This window comes from Myiozetetes cayanensis, unplaced genomic scaffold (genome assembly GCF_022539395.1).
Source record: "Myiozetetes cayanensis isolate MyiCay16 unplaced genomic scaffold, myiCay2020 scf41, whole genome shotgun sequence".
Lineage (NCBI taxonomy): Eukaryota > Metazoa > Chordata > Aves > Passeriformes > Tyrannidae > Myiozetetes > Myiozetetes cayanensis.
In genome coordinates, this window is record NW_026087643.1 from 232,509 (window position 1) to 248,480 (window position 15,972).

The window sequence follows — 15,972 nt, forward strand, 5'->3', positions numbered from 1 at the left end:
CCAGCAGCCTCTTCAGTGCAGGACCTTAAGCTCAACTCAAGTGTTTCCAGCCTACAGGGATGTTCTGGGAAGGCTGGAGATGGGAAGCAGCACTGGATCTGCTTCCTCGAGAAAGTTCCAGCCTATTTCTGTTTAATTTTTCCAAGTGAAGGATTTAAGGAGGTTTGTTTTGAGGAAAGGTGAAGGGAAGGTGAAAATGAGGGAGCTCCTTACCCCTGTTCCTGGGGCCTCTGGCGTTTTTCCTGCAAACCCCACGGAAACAAGGATGGTGGGAAGTGGTTCAGTGCTGCTCTTCCAGGGCTCTTCACTGCCTGAAGGCCACGACAGATGATTTTTAGTAGAAAAACATTAAGTTTATTGCTTTTTTAACAATCAAAAGAACAAAAGATTCTTTACAACATCATCTCACAGATGATTCGTGTCACAGAAATCGGGATTGGTCCCATTGTGCTGGGATTCCACAATCCTCTCCCTCCCGCTTCCCAGGCCTCAGTCCCAACCACCAAGCTGGGAATCTTGGGGAAGTGCTTCCTGCTGGAAAGAAGGGGGTCATGCCTCAAGTTTGGTGGAGAGCTGGAAGAGAGCAGGAAAAGCTCCTTTCCTGAGAGGTTGTCGTGGTAACCGGAGCCTTTGGAAGGTGGAAGAAGCCCAGGGGCTGGGAATCCCCCCCTGAGCACAGCCAGATTCCCTTCCCGCCCCACGTCCATCCGTAACTTTCCAAGGGAACAGGAGAACACAGAACCTCTTGAGAAACATTTCCCTCCCCGAGGGAAGCACCAGGGTGGTGGCAGCAGGGCGGGCTCAGAGCAGGCGGCCCCGGCAGTCGATGGCCCCGCAGCAGCACAGCAGCTCTTTGCCCTCCACGCTCCCCACCTCGTAGTTGTAATCCCACGTCAGCTCCGTGCCCGCCCGGATCCTCCTGGGAAGTGGAAACACACGGGGTGGGTGAAGAGGCAGTGCCAGGAAAGAGTGGAAGTGGATGATGGAAGGGAGCCACGCTCCCTGTGACCTCTCTGGACCAGTTGGGCTGCCCCCGGGACAAGGGTGGAGCAGCTGGAGAGCAAAGGGACAAAGCTCCTGATGAATCATTCCCATGGGGATTCACAGAGGAGCCGGAACGTGGCAGGGATTCACCACAGCTCAACCAAGCCAGGAATTTGGCTGCTCTGTGCTTCTCCCTGCCCTTTGGGAAGGTCTAAAACTGAGGGAAATCACACCAGGATCTCCAGCATAGGAGAGAGGATCTCACCTGCCTCACCTCCAAGGTTTTCCCTGCTCAGGATGGGGTTAAACTGGGAATGGGGTTACCAGGAGTGGGGAACACCCAGCCCTGGCCACGGAGCTGGGTCCCAGCGAGCCCCAGGAAGCCTCAGCCCTCCCCGGGGCTCAGGACTCACTTGCTGGCAAAGAAGGCGACCCAGGGGAAGCGAAGGTCGTGGGTGTCCACGAAGACGTTCTGCACGAAGAGGTTGGGGGAGCAGCTGTGCTGTAACGGCAACAGGGACAGGCTGAGCCACTGCCAGGCAGGGAGGCAGAGCAGCCAGCCCTGCACAGCCTTCCCGAACAGGCAGCATTCCTGCCGTGCCCGCCGTGTCCAGCGGGATCCTGCTGGAACAGGCCGAGTCCCACCACCCACCCCCACAGGTAAAACGGGACTGGAAGGACAGACGGGGTTGGAAGGACGGACGGGGTCACAGCAGCTGCTGCTCTGCTCTGGGGGTGGATCAGCCTCCTCCCCCTGCCCCTTCCTGCCGCTCTGAGGCCCCTGCCCCGCCATGCCCAGCTCACTCACGTTGAGGTAGCGGCCCAGGTTGCCCTCGAGCTTGGCGTCGATGATGTAGCAGTTCTCCTCGCCATCGTAGAACTGCCGCGTGCTCCTGCGCACGGGCCCCGCGCTCTCGCCCTTGTCGCCCGCGGCCAGCGGGGTGGATTTGATGGCGATGCCGTGGGTGGATTTCAGGGCGAAGCCTCGGGTGGATTTCACAGCCACCTGCCTCTTCACGGGACCTGCCACCACACGGCAGCTGCCAGAGGAGGAACCCCCAGCCCTGCTCATTTCCCCCCTTCCTGCTCCACTCAGGGTAATGAATCCCCCACCGGAAACACCACCTCGGGATGGCTCCTGGAATCCACCCAGCCCAGCCTCATACCCAGAAGAAGCCTCACAGTTGCTTTTTCTCAAAATCCCCCTGAAATACCTGGGTTTGAGGGCGAGATTTTGCAGTTTTGTCTCCAAAACCCCGCAGGGAAGGTTCAGCCCTGGGCCATTGGTCACGGCAGGAGCAGACGGGCCGTGCTCGGCACTGCTGTGGCCTCACGAGCCCTTCCTGGTGCTCTCCAGCCCCAACTCCCCACCCTCAGCCCTCCCCTCCCCCTCACCTGACCCGGACGAGGGGTTTTTCTTGTCCTCGCCCTCCTCCTCCTCGGAGCCCGAGGAGATGGTCTGGATGTCGTCGCTGTCGTTGGCGGTGCCCGGGACCTGCCCCGCCGGGACCTGCCCGTTCTCACCGTCACTGTCGGTGCTGCTCAACAGCGTCAGCACGTCCTGGGGGCAGGAACAGCTCCTGAGCCACATCCAAGCCTCCCCTTTTGCCCCAAAAAAGAGGGATTGGCCCCAGATGGCTCTGCCAGGTGTGCAAACCAAGGTGCTCCGTCCCACCGGAACATGGCCCAAATTCTGCACTCCCGTGGTTTTTTTTCAAGGGCTTTCAGATCTAAGAAATGCCCCCACAATCCAAAGGAAACCACCTGCCCCCCAGGAAATCACAGTGACAGCCACAAACCCGGTGCTCAGCCGGGGCCAGAAACCACAGAAAACCCCCCAAAACTGAGGTTCAAGGTCATCCTGGAGCTGGTTCCAGGGGGAAGGGGTAGAGCCAGGCCCCCTCCCAGCCCAGGGGTCCCCCTTACCTCGCTGGGGGGCTGCAGGGAGAGGGAGTGGCGCCGGCTCTGCAGCAGCGCCGTGCGGCTCAGGGGCCGCCGGATGCCCTCCAGCTTCGGGGGGCAGGGGTTGTATCCGTACCTCCGGCCCGGCACGCTCAGCCTGCGGGGCCAGGACAACAGGGGTCACGCCTGGGCTGCCAGGGGAGCGTCCACAGGCCACGTAGGGACAGGAGAACACCGTGTCAGGAATCTTACCCCGTGATTTTGGTTGGCTCTTCAGGTTCCTGCAGGGGAGAGGAGCAGAGAAGATTCAAATCTCTCCCTTTTGGAGCTCCCCAAAATCCAGCCATCATTTCTCAGCGCCCTTTGACTCCCTCACTGCCACATCCCTCCCTTACCTCCTTCTTGGCTGGCTTCATCTCTCTATTCATCTCTCCTGGGGTGGGAACGCATCCCTTCTCCCTCTCCCCGGGGTTTTCCACCTTCACAGGCTTGGTGTCTCCCGCCTCAACCCCGCGGAAGGACGAGCTGCTGTCGCCGTCCTGGAAGCCCTCGGCCATGCTGTTGGAGCTCAGCCACGAGGCCACCTTGTTCTTGGAGGTCTCCTCCAACACGGGCAGCTTGCAGGGGGCCGCCAGGGCCTCGTCGTGGCCGAGGGGGCGAGCGAGCCCCGAGTCCTTGGAGGCGGTCTCCGACAGGCCGCCGTCCCTCTGGCCGCGCGTCTGCCGGCGCGTGGCGTAGCTGCGCAGCACCGAGCTGGCGTGGAAGTTCTCGTCCTTGCCGAAGTTGTCGTCGGAACTGTCCTCGTTGGACTCCTCGGGCTCCTCCGTGCCCGTGTTCTCCTCGTCGTCGTCGTCCTTCAGGTCCACGCCGCTGTTGTCCGAGGAGCACTTGGCGTCGCTCTCGTAGCCCTCCTTGAAGTTCTCCACGCTCTCGATGTGGTCCAGGTTGGCGAAGTACTCGTCGCCCATCTCCAGCCCCTCTTTGTCGGCGAAGTCGTCCGTCAGGATCTTCCCTAAGGGCCATAGGAAAGCAAGGGTGAGTTTTCCTGGGATGGTGTTCCCTGTGAGTTCACCTTATCCTCTCCAAGGCTCACTGAGGAGGAAACAGGAATGACGCCGCCTCGCTCCAAAGCTGGGCTGGGAAAGGACAGTGTATCCCTGACACCTGACAGGACAAAAGCCTGAGGCACGTGGTTGACCTAAAACCAAGGTTTTCACCCCAGGAATCTCTACAGAGCAGCTCCAGTGCAACCCTGGAAGGGCTGGAGGGGCCAGAGGGAACTCCACAGCCACGGAACCAGGGCAGCAGCAGCTCTGGTCGTGCCCGTGGGTGGCTTCATTTCAGAGCCAACACCACCCCTGCGCAACTTCTGCATTTCAGGGGCTCTGCTGGGAGGAGGAAGCAGGGCTTGGCTGGGGTTGGGTCACCCCAGGGACAGCTCAGGGGCCCAGCATGTCTTGTGACACCAGCACTGCCACCCCAAGGGCTCTGCAGTGTCTTGTGCCAGTGCTGGGCAAGTTCACCTGCTCAGCTTTCACCTTCCTGCCCCTGAGCCTCCTTTTCTCCAGGCTGAGCCCCCCAGCTCCCTCAGGAGTTCTCCAGACCCTTCTCCTGCTGTTCCAGCGCCTTCCCCAGCTCTGCTCCCATCTCTGACCGCACCCTTTTGCAGAGGAAGAGGTTCCCACGTGCCAGCTGAATTCCCACCTGCGTAGATGCAGACGAAGGAGCCCTTGGCGATGTCATCGAGGCAGCGGATGCCCCAGCCTTTGTTCTGGGTCTTGAAGAGCTGCAGCCGGACCTGGAGGCCGTGCTGGACCAGGCGGTTGGTGCACATGTTCACGTTGCACTTGCACCTCTTGTTGCACTCGTAAACGCTGGAAGGAAGGAGAAGGGTGACAACCCCCAGGGGAAAGGAACATCCCAAAGATTGGTGAGGTTGGCAGCGCTGGGGTCATGCACAGAGAGCCCAGAGGAGCAATCTGGTCTAGTGGAAGGTGTCCCTGCCCGTGGTTTCAATGATCTTTAAGGTCCCCTCCAACCCCAACCATTCCCTGATCGGCACAAGAACCAAGACCAGAGGCAGATTGTCACATCTGCACTGATCTCTGGGATAAAGTCCCTCTCTGATGGGGTCTGGGGTTGGCACCTGGGTGGGCAGGAGGCCCCAGCTCTGCTCACCCGGTGGGAAGACATTCCTCCAGCCGCTTGTACTGGTAGCCCGAGTTGGGGTTGATCTGCCCCCCGGGGGTGCAGCCGCTCGCCTGGATCGTCAGCTGCTGACAGGCACACTTGGACCTGCAGGGACACACAGCAGAAACCACAAGTTACAGCTCCCACATCACTTCTGGAGACAGGGAAAGAAATCCCATCTTTAGGCAGAGATGAGCACGCAGGCGTGTCCCCCACAGCCACGAGCAGTCACCTACTTGTCCCTGCAGCCGTCCTTGCAGTCGCAGCCCACGAGGAACTCCCAGCTGGTGTTGATGAAGACCCCTTTGCCAGGGATCCTCTCCTTGCTGTAGGCCACCTGCGGGGGCGGCGTGTTGTCGATCTCGTTGACGCAGGACAGCGGCACGTCCTCCCTGCCGTTGGTGATGTCGGCGATGTAGTAGTAGGGCTTGTAGGGCTGGAACTTGCGGTCCACCAGCACGTAGGGGTCGAGGCAGAACATCTCCAGGAACAGGAAGTCGCAGTCGGTCTCGAAGAGGTAGCGCTCGATCTCGTGCATGGAGCGCAGGCACAGCCCGCAGGGCGTCTTGTAGAGCACGTGGAAGCCCATCTTGCGGTTGACGCGGCGCCGCGCCGTCATGCGGCGGAAGTCGTAGAGCAGCGGGATGAGCAGCGGGTTGCGGCTGCGGTACTGGTCGCTGCGGATGGGCCGCACGCGGGACAGGCAGGCGTAGCTGCACACGTGGGGCAGGTAGAAGAGCTTCTCCAGAGGGGCCCGGTACGACGGCTCGTTGGGGACGCGGTCCAGCATCCCGTGGAATGGCTGCAGGGGGCCGGCGCCGCCGGGGACGCTGCGCGGGGAATTCACAGAATCGTAAGAATCACGCAATTACAGAACCACAGAATCGGCCTGGTTGGAGTCCCCATCCCTGCAAGTGTGGACGTGGCACGTGGGGATGTGGGTGAGTGGTGGCCTTGGCAGCGCTGGACTCAGGCGGCTTTTCCAACCTGCGTGATTCCACAACTCCGTGACTCCACCCCAGCAGACGCCCACCAGCACACACGAGCCCCCAAACCATCCCAACATCCCCAAACACCCTGGAGCGCTCATGGGTGAGTCCCCCCACCCCACCCAGCTCCCCTCACCGGTGCTGCGGGGCCGCGCTGGCCCTTCCCGGAGCCGGAGCATCGCCGAGGACGGGGGAGGAAGGGGACGAGTGCCCGGAGCCCACTGAGCCAGGACGGAAGGAAGTGCTTTTCTTGGCCACCTGCTTCCTGGACTGGGCCAACTGGTTGTCAGAGCATCTGCAGGAGGCAAGGAGGAGGCGATTTGGAGGATGGAGAAACCACCGGTGGGAACCAAAGCAACACCCCCCACTCCACAGAACTGAGAAGTCCAGGAGAATCTCAGCAGGTTGGGGGTTTTTTTCCCACTAAGTGTGAAAATCAGCCCATTTCTGACTATTTCTGCCCCAGCAATCCCACAGCCACCCCCATTTCCAGCACTCAGCAACAGTTAACAGTTAACTTGTGACTGGCAAGGGTAACGAGGATGCCCAAGGTCTTCATCCCAGGCAGCTGGACAAACCAGGCCATGAAGAAACCCCTGGAACAGCAGAAACCAGAGTTTCCAGCGGCTCAACTACTTAGTGGGAGGAACCAATCCAGAGGACTCTTTTGGTAAGACTAAGAACAATCAATCCATGGTTGTGCAAGGCAATGTAGTAACATCCCTGATGAAAAAGCCATAAGGGGCTCCCAAAAAACAGGTTTTCAGTCAATTCCAGCAGGTTTTAAATCCATTCCAGAAGGTTTTCAACCCATTTACGCCAATTACACAGAAACCCACCCCAAACCAGCCACTGAAATGGAAGAACACTGAAGTTATCAGGAAAAAAGGCAGGAGACAGGGAAAGCAGGAGGGTTTCTGCTAAGAGCTGCCTGAAAGCAAAGTGTTCAAACACATCTCAAAGAGCAAGAGGAGAAATCGGCTGAGAAGAGTCAGAACTGGCTTGACAGTGCCAAGAAGAATCTGAAAGTGAGACCAGAGGGAGAAGAGACCCCAGCCTTCCTCAGAGGAAACAAAACACCAGAGCGGAGAGACCATTCTTGGTTTTAATGATCTAAAATCCAAGGATCCCTGGGCACAGCAGGGACACAGCCCCAGCCCCAGGGCACTGCCCACACCAGCTGGGCCACAGCACTTTGGGTTTGAGGGCAGGGAAGCAGCTGCAGTGTCTGCCTGGATGGACACCAGATGCTAGAGCTGCTGCTACACCTGCAGAGCCTTGGGGGAGTAAAGGTTGACTTCCTGCACAGGCTCCTCACAGCTGGGACACCTCCTGCCCCCCTGGTGGCCCAGCAGCAGGGCACAGTCACAGCAGAAGACGTGCTGGCACGGGGCCAGGCGGCCGCAGATCCGGATGGGAAATCCACAGCGGGGACAGCACTGACCCGGGAGAGCAGCTCCCTCCCCTAAAGAGTCCCAGAGCACACTCCCGGGCTCCCCGGTGTCCTCCAACACGCTCCCTTCATCACCAAGCCGCGCTCCTCCTCCATCCAGGCCTCCTCCAGCCTGCGGCTCCGGGAACGTCCCCCTTGGGCCCCTGGCAGCGGCTTGGCCGTGGTTTGCTCCGTGCCCACCGGGACCCACCACTGATCCCGAATTCCCTGGGAAGCCAGCGAGGTCAGTCCAGGTGCAGGGACACGAGGCAGCCGGGGGCCAGCGCCTGGATCGTGACACGAGGGAGCAATTCAGGTTTGGGCAACACAAGGAGCAAAGGCCCCCTTTGGAAAGGCAAGTGCAAAGCTTTAGCCCTGAGGAGGAATATCTGGCTCGAGGGGGGTGTTGTCTCCCACCCCCAGTCGTTCATCCTGCAGTTTTAGCCAAGAGTTTTCCCCCAAAATCACGGCATAAACCAAGCCTAGCCACGGAGGGAACCTGCACCTGAGGACTCCTCTGCACAGAGGAGGCGATACCTGAGCAAGTTGAGCGCTGGAGAGGGAAAGCAAAGGAGGTGGAAGTGCTGGAGAGGGAAAGCAAAGGAGGTGGAAGTGCTGGAGAGGGAAAGCAAAGGAGGTGGAAGTGCTGGAGAGGGAAAGCAAAGGAGGTGGAAGTGCTGGAAGTGGCCCCAGTACTTACTCCGTCTCTGCAGGCTGAGGGGACACAGGGCAAGCAGCAGGGAGCTGCTCCAGGGGCTTGTACTGGGGACCAGCTCCCGCTAAATCCTGGGTGTACTGGACCACAGGCCCTTTGCTCCTCACAGCACCTGGGGGGGAAGGTGAGAGACCAACCAGTCAGCAGGAAAAATCTCCAGAGTTACCCCAGGATGGCTGTACCAGCCACAAAATACCGACTTGGTGCCTGTAAGGAATCAAAACCAAGGGATTTGGGATTAACTGGGTCACGGCCAAGCTCTAGGGCACAGCAACTGCCCCCTAAAATACTGGTCACTTCCCCCAAATGCAGTTCGGTTTTGGGTGTAATTCCAAGAGAAAAATTCCACTGGAAACATGACATCTGTGCCAGGAGGACAAAGCACCAGAAACCCGAAATCTCCAGAAGTTCTGCTACAAAATTCCACTGGAAATCTGAAATCTCACTTGCCAGGAGGCAAATATCCCCAAAAAGCTGAAATCTCCAGAGTTCTGCTAAAAAACCCACCGAACCCACCCCACCCCCCGAGTTAAATGCCAGGATAGGAAAGAAAGCAGAAGGTGCCACCGACCAACATTGGGACGAGTCCTGGTCTGCCCACTTTGCTTCTTCTCCTGGGTGGAGGCTGTGGAGGTTTTCATGCTGAACATGGGCTCGAGGCGTGTGGAGCCGCGGTAGATCCACTCACACCGCTTATCCTCCCGCAGGAAGGGGAAGGACGTGCTCACAGTTCCCATGGGAAGAGGTTCCTGGGGGGAAGACAGAGAGAGCACAAGGAGATAAGAGTGAGCCTTGACAAACAGCACCATGGTGGGGGTTTTAGGTTGGAATCCCCAACTGGCTATCAGGGGAAATTTCTCCAGGTGTTCAGTCCCTGGCACGGGTTGCCCAGAGTGGAGTCCCCCATCCCTGGAACTGTCCCAAACCCCTGTGGGTGTGGCACTTGGGGACATGGTTCAGTGGGGGCCTTGCACTCCAAGATCTCAGAGGTTCTTCCGACCTTAATGATTCCGTGATCAGTAACAAAAACGCAGCTGAGCCAGCCCCCCAGACTTGAATTTAATCCAATTTTCCTCAAAGGAGAAGGGAAATTCCTACCAGGAAAAGGATTTTGACCAGACTTCCATCCACTTCTTCCACCCTGGATTTCCACCAGGTCCCTTCCCACTCGGTTTTGATGAGCTGCCCATTCTTCAGCAGCACCATGGGCCGGTTGGGGTAGGCAGTGATGTACTCCTCGATGAAATCCCGACAGGAAACATCCTCGATGTCTTCCCACGTTTTTTCCACTGTATGGAAAGAGATGGATGAGAAAAAGGGAAGAGGATGAAACAGACAGAAGCTTTAATTGTTTTCTTTTAGGAAATCCCTGGTGGATTTTTACATATGGTCAATCGAGGGGCTGGAATTTTGGTGGTGGGGCACGTCCTGAACCCAGCCTGGCAATAACCCAGGACTGCAGATGCCTCCAGGCACAGCCCCGGAGGGGACACACCCTCTGCCCCCTGGTTTTTGAGCCCAAGCCTCCCCAGGTGGGATGGGATCACTCACGTGGCCGGCAGACTGGGTACAGCTCCCACTCCTTCACGTACGACGCGTAGCCGTCGTCGAAGAAGATCAGGAACCTGGAAAACAGGCAGGAATCAGGAGGGGAGCTGAACAGAAAACAGCTCCACGTCACAGGAGGGAAGGGGAGAACCTCTCCTGTTCCTCCTGGGGGAGGGCAGGGCGAGGAGCCTGAACCCTGGGTAAGGCACCCCGAGGGGCAGGGTGAGGCGGCAGCACCACAACCAGGAGCGAATCTGCAGCGTGAGCCGTAAATGCAGCTCGTTTCCCGTTACTAAACATGCGTCAGGTGCAGCTCAACACAGTTCATGGCAGACCCAGAGTCCTTAAATCCTTCATCAGCCTCTTCAGGGAAACCACAAGCCGAGATTTTACCAGACCGGAGCAGCCCTGCCCCTTATTCCCGAAAAAAGCTGCTCCAAACCTGCTCCTTCCCCTCCCAAAGTGCTTTGACAGCACTGCTGGCACTAAACCCTTCCAGGGCTCCCATTTCCTCCCACTGTTTCACACCTCAGGCAGCCCAGACTCCACATCTGGGTGATAATTTGAATAAATTAGCAGATCTAATTCCTGACTCAGGGCCACGAGCAAGAGAGTTGGAAGCTCCACCCTGAGGTTTCAGAGATAACATGAAAGAAACTCTCAGAACTCGTTCCCTGGGAGGGCAAAATTCAGCACCCCAAGGATACCCAAATAAGCTTTTTTTGCCTCAAACAACAACAAAAAACAAACAACCCAGAGCTGGGGGTCCATGACCCTGGGAAAAAGGAATACCTGTCTTTATTCTTGACGTTGGGGGTCTCAGCCACGATCCCAGCATAGAGCCACATCTGATTGCCATCCTTGTACCTCGCCACCACCCTGCTGCCCACGTGGTGCCTCTCAGGACACGGGTGGTAGTCGTAGGCAATGTGGTTGCCCGAGAGCAAACTCTTCCCCTTGTTGTCAAATTTCACTTTGTATTTCTTGCCAGCACCTGGGGAGGCGTTTCAAGACAAGCAGAAGGTAAATGAAAGCGAAAGCAAACACAGGCCGAGTGGTTTCCTGCCAGAAACGCAACACGCTGGGTCGCTCTGAGCCTGCTCACTCACAGATAACTCAGAGTTTTTTAAAATCTCTCCAGAATTGATCTGGAGAGTGGAACAGCAAAGGTGTTTTGCTCCCACTGTCCCTTCCAGGTTTGACACCAGGTGCTCTGGCACCTTTTAATCCACGGCTCCCACCCAAAGCCCAGGGGAAGCCTCATGCCCAGCACCTACCGACTGTCTGGATGGCAATCAAGGTCCCTTTGTGCCACGTCTTGGTTCTTTTCTTGCCCAGAATCCTCATGCCCACCTTGAGATCCCCGTCAGTGTTGAGATCGTCCCCAGGGGCCGCAGGGACAGTGGGCTGGGCAGTGCCAGGACATTCCGGGGGGGGCTGTGCCCCTGCCAAGGAACAACAATCAGTTATGAATCACCCAGAGCTCCCTTTTCTGCTGCAATTACAGCTGGAACCACATCCCTCGGAGCTGCAGCAGGAGGAATTCCTGCTTTGCTTCCCCTCAGGCAGCCCAACTGCCCCTGTTCTACTGCATGGAGAGGACTTAAAACAGGAGTTTGGAATCAATAGAACTTAAATTAAAGGAAAATGGGAACCTGGAGTCAATAAATCCTGATGAAGTTCCCCAGCAAACAAACTGCATCGTTGTTTGCCTTTTTTGGGAAGCAAAGGCCCAGGGCCAGGGCATACAAGGGGGTCTGTTGGCCCCTGGAAGGTCCCACACCTTTTTGTGCTTCCTGGGAGCTTGTTTTCCTGTTCACAGCATCCATGAATTTCGCAACGTCCCGGGCAGATCTCCTCATGGCAGCCATTGCTTCCCGCAGCTGGAAGGGAAAAGACAGGAGAGTTATGGAGAAAACCTTTTCTTTTTTTGCACCAAACACAAACACTGTGTCCCAGGAAAAGCCCCACTTGAAGACTCATCTGTAGTCAGGACCTTCTCACTCACCAGACTCTGATCCTTGGAGATTCTGGAGCTGTTGGTGCCTGTGAGTGAAAGAGGAAAAAGTGGTTTAAAACATTTTTGGGGGAGAAAAAAAATCCATCCTAATTAAACCACAGAAAAAAGAGGGGACAGGGAAAAGCCTCCACCTTAAACTCCTGTCAGGGACTCCACTCAAACAAGGCTTTTCCTCATTCATGTTTTTTAATGGGAAGCAGTGCTGGATGGGGACAACAGTCAGGGAGATTGGGAAAGGGTGAAATTCCAGTTTGGGATTCCAGGAATCGGGGAACATCAACAGGACGTGGCAGATGCTCCTCATGAGCAAAGAGCAGTCCCTTATCCTGCTCCCCCCGCTGTCCTGGGCACACTGGGATTTACTGAACTGTGCTTCCAGCCCGAGTCCACGCTCATGACGTCGTCATCCTCGTCCGGGATCTCGATCACCTCCGTGGCCGCCGGGGCCTCGTCCTCGGAGCTGCTCTCCCGGTACTGGAGGCCCATCATGGAGTACAACTCCTTGGCCAACGTCTCACACTTGTCGATGGCTCTGCAGGACAGGGAGGGAAGCTGGCTGCACATCCTGGAATACCCCAGGGATGACCAGGAACGGGCAGCTCCCAATTACACCTGAGGGAAGTGTCCACACCAAGGATTTAAAGCTTGGGGGGGGCTGTCACTGTCCCTCATTAACCACGTACAAACTAAGCGACTTCAACCTGCTCTAAAGGGAACGGGAACACCTCCCTCCTCAGAATTCTGGCCAATTCCAGGTCCACTCACCTTGTGGCATCGTCGATGAGCAGGTCAACATGAGCCGCCTCCTCCTCCTTGATCCTCACGCACTTCTCCAGCTCCTCCAGCTGCCGCTTTCGCTGCCTCACCCACTCGGAGTTCTCCACCTCCTTGTCGATGATCTCCTGCAGCTCCTCCAGGGAGATTCCCAGCTCCTCCACCACCTCCAGCTCTTCGATGTCCATGGAATCCATCTCTGCTGCCCCTCAGAGCAGAGCAGAGCAGGTGAGGGAGGGCAGGCACACCTTCCCCCCGTCCCAATGTCCCCCAACAGCCGCCCCTGTCCCCTCACAATCCCTCCCGACCCCACCTCCCTCCCCATCCCCTCAAAGCCCCCCGCTCCCCTCATGATTCCCCGATCCACTCCCCCTGATCCCCACAGTCCCCTCAGAGCCCTCCGATCCCCCACAGCCCCCCAGATCTACCCCATCACAGTCCCCTCAGAGCCCCCCAGTCCCTTCAGAGCCTCCCAGCCCCTCCCCGGTTCCCTGAGAGTCCCCCGGTCCCCTCAGAATTTCCCAATCTCTCCTGGTTCCCTCAAAGTTCCTGCATCCCCCCGGTCCCCTCAGAGCTCCCTGGTCCCCTCAGACTCTCCCGGTCCCCCCTGGTCTCCTCAGAGCCCCCGGTCCCCTCAAGTCCCAGATCCCCCCGGTCCCCTCAGAGCCTCCGGTCCTCAGGTCCCCCCCGGTCTCCTCAGAGCCCTCCGGTCCCCTCAGAGCCCTCCGGTCCCCTCAGAACCTCCCGGTCCCCTCAGACTCTCCCGGTCTCCTCCATTCCCCACAGAGCCCCCCATTCTCCACATTCCTCCCGCCCTCCCGCAGTCGCCGCCGGTCTCCTCCCTCCCCTCCCGCCACCCCGAGGCCCGTGTACCCTCCGAGCCCCCCGTTCCCCCCGTTCTCCCCTCACTCACGGCCGGTCCCGGCGAGCCGGGGCGGACCGGGGGGGGCTCCGGGCGGAACCCGCCTGTCGTCACCTCCGCCGCCCGCGGCCCGCGGTGCTGCCGCCTGGCGAGGGGGGCCGGGATAGCCCGGGAATAAGGTGGGGATAACCCGGGAATAAGGTGGGGATAACCCGGGAATAAAGGGGGATAAACCGGGAATAAAGGGGGAATGAACCGGGGGTACACCCCGGAACACGCGAGGGGACTGCCCCTATTTATTGGCCAGGATTTACGGATCCCTCACGGGTTGGGACTTCACGGAGATCCCGACTTGTTACTTCAGGCAGGCCCGGAGCCCCCAAACTGCCTTGGGCCCCCTTGCTACTTCAGGCGGCCCCTAAAGCCCAACTTGTTACTTTGTGCGGCCAAAGAGCCCCTAAGCTGGGTGGGACCGCCTTCCCTCGGTACCTGGGGGGGCCCCAGAGCTGGGCTGGGCCATCCCCCGCTTCTTTACTGAGCTCTGGGTGTCCCACCGACGGTTCCAGAAGGTTCCATGAACCGCCACCTCTGTGGCAGTTGCAGCACGAGGGGGGGCCCTGGGGGGCCCTGAGGGCCCAGAGGGGAGATGGGGGGTTGATGGAGGCTCTGAGGTGGAGGGGTCGGGGGGTTCCTGGGGTCTCTGAGGGTGCTGGGTGGCCTTGCGATGGCAGGGGGGCCTGTGGGGCTGGGGGTGTTGGAGCACCATGTGGGGAGGGGGTGCTGCAGAGTTTGGGGTTCCCGGGGCTTGGGGGTCAGTTGATGGGCTCCTCCTCCCAGGTGGGGATGGGTTTGGGGGTCCCGGGAGGTTTGAGGGGTCAGTTGATGGGCTGCTCCTCCCAGGTGGGGATGGGGTTGGAGGTCCCGGGAGGTTTGGGGGGTCAGTTGATGGGCTCCTCCTCCCAGGTGGAGGTTGGGATGGCGCTGTAGGGATCCACCACGAGCCGGGCACAGCGCACGGTCATGGCGAGCAGGAAGAGCCCCAGGAGCACCACGAAGGCCGTGGCCACGGCCCTGTCCACGTCCAGGGCGGGCGGCACCGGGGGGCTCTCCATGCAGGGACCCTCAGGTGGGGGTGTCCTGGCTGGAAGGGACCCCCAGGTGTGTCCCAGGAATCTGAACAAATAAGTATGGATATCTATTTAAATATTCATTAGAACTGGTGTTGCTATAATAATTTAATATAATACTCAATATTACTTAATACTTATATCACTGCTATATTACAAATCAATATATTCTATATATTATTATATATAACATATTCTAACATATCACACATATTTTAGTGCTTTATAGATGTAATACAATGCACTCATGTTTTGTATTCTAAGATATTACATATTAATATTATTATTAATACATTATTTAGTATTATAACTTATTTTTGTAAGTCAATAGTTATAATATTTGTCATAAACATTTGCTTTTATTTAAATGTGTATGTCTATTTAAATTAATACAGATATTTATTTAATTTATTTATGTGTTTGTGAAGTCAAAATGCGTGCCAGGAGCAGCCCTGAGTGCGCCAAGGATGGCAAACAAATCCACAGGCCCAAATTATGGAATTGTGGAATTGCTAAGGTGGGAAAAGACCTCTCCAATCACCCAGCCCATCACTGCTGGAAAAGCCCACCCTTTCCATGGAAGAATTTTCCCAAATATCCAACCTAAACCCCACCTGGAGCAACTTGAGAGCGCTTTCTCTCATCCTGTTGTCCCCTGGGAGCAGATCCTGACCCTACCTGGTCCCAACCTCTTTCCAGGGGGTCCCAGGGAGGAGGAAGCCCCTGGATGTGACCCCCATCCCACAGAACAGCTCTGTCCTTACCTCCCTGGGGTCCCTGTCCTGGCCCCTCCGGCTCCAGGATGGCTCCAGAGCCTCATGAATTCTGCAGGAATGCGCCGGCATCACCTTTCAGACGCTCCCAGTCCCCAGGAGACACAACCAGAGGATTGAATTCCCACCCCACACCCCCTTCTCCTGTCAGGACAAGGCTCTGGGGGCCATTCCAGGTCTTCCTTGGGGCATGGGGTGTTTTGGGAAGTGCTGAGGAGGATTTATCCCAAAATATTACAAGAACCAGGCCTTCTCAGCCTGGGAGAGGATTTTGATCTGGCTCTTGTCTTACTTTGGAATAAACCGGGAAAAACTCTTGGAAAATGCATTGAACTGAGCTGCCTGTTTGGTTCTTGCCAAACAGTCTCGTGACAAGACCCAGTCTCAATTCCCGCCCTGATCCCCATCCCAAACCAAACCCGAACTCCATTCCCAACCCTAATCCCAGTCCCAGTGCCCACCACACTCTGATCCCTGTCTAAACAATTCCCGCCCCATTCCCAGTCCCAACCCCATTCCCATTCCCAGCCCCAATCCCAGTCCCAGTGTCCACCACACTCTGATCCCTGTCTAAACAATTCCCGCCCCATTCCCAGTCCCAACCCCATTCCCATTCCCAGCCCCAATCCCAGTCCCAATCCCTTCGCGGTGACCAC

The 15,972-nt window shown here is 57.6% G+C and overlaps 2 protein-coding genes across 4 annotated transcripts; both read right to left on the minus strand.

Annotated features, from left to right (window-relative positions):
* Nucleotides 1-331: 331 nt before the first annotated feature.
* Nucleotides 332-13,504, minus strand: SETDB1 (SET domain bifurcated histone lysine methyltransferase 1). Of its 3 annotated transcripts, none has more exons than XM_050330368.1 (22): nt 13,468-13,504; nt 12,546-12,753; nt 12,149-12,312; nt 11,769-11,806; nt 11,544-11,643; nt 11,038-11,205; nt 10,553-10,754; nt 9,764-9,837; nt 9,311-9,501; nt 8,784-8,961; nt 8,198-8,324; nt 6,202-6,360; nt 5,313-5,906; nt 5,065-5,181; nt 4,591-4,760; nt 3,282-3,898; nt 3,139-3,167; nt 2,911-3,043; nt 2,380-2,545; nt 1,793-2,007; nt 1,398-1,486; nt 332-919 (listed from the first exon to the last, which is right to left on the minus strand). In XM_050330368.1, the coding sequence occupies exons 2-22, from the start codon at nt 12,749-12,751 to the stop codon at nt 802-804; spliced, it is 3,855 nt and encodes a 1,284-aa protein (XP_050186325.1). In that variant the 5' UTR covers nt 12,752-12,753; nt 13,468-13,504; the 3' UTR covers nt 332-801. The 3 variants fall into 3 exon arrangements, with proteins under 3 accessions (XP_050186325.1, XP_050186323.1, XP_050186324.1); XM_050330366.1 differs by having other exon boundaries at nt 11,757-11,806; XM_050330367.1 differs by having other exon boundaries at nt 11,757-11,806; nt 12,546-12,756; nt 13,468-13,484.
* An 850-nt stretch (nt 13,505-14,354) lies between these two features.
* Nucleotides 14,355-15,619, minus strand: LOC126647903 (cortexin domain-containing 1-like). The gene is made up of 2 exons (XM_050330496.1): nt 15,308-15,619; nt 14,355-14,589 (listed from the first exon to the last, which is right to left on the minus strand). The coding sequence occupies exons 1-2, from the start codon at nt 15,361-15,363 to the stop codon at nt 14,355-14,357; spliced, it is 291 nt and encodes a 96-aa protein (XP_050186453.1). The 5' UTR covers nt 15,364-15,619.
* Nucleotides 15,620-15,972: the final 353 nt, after the last annotated feature.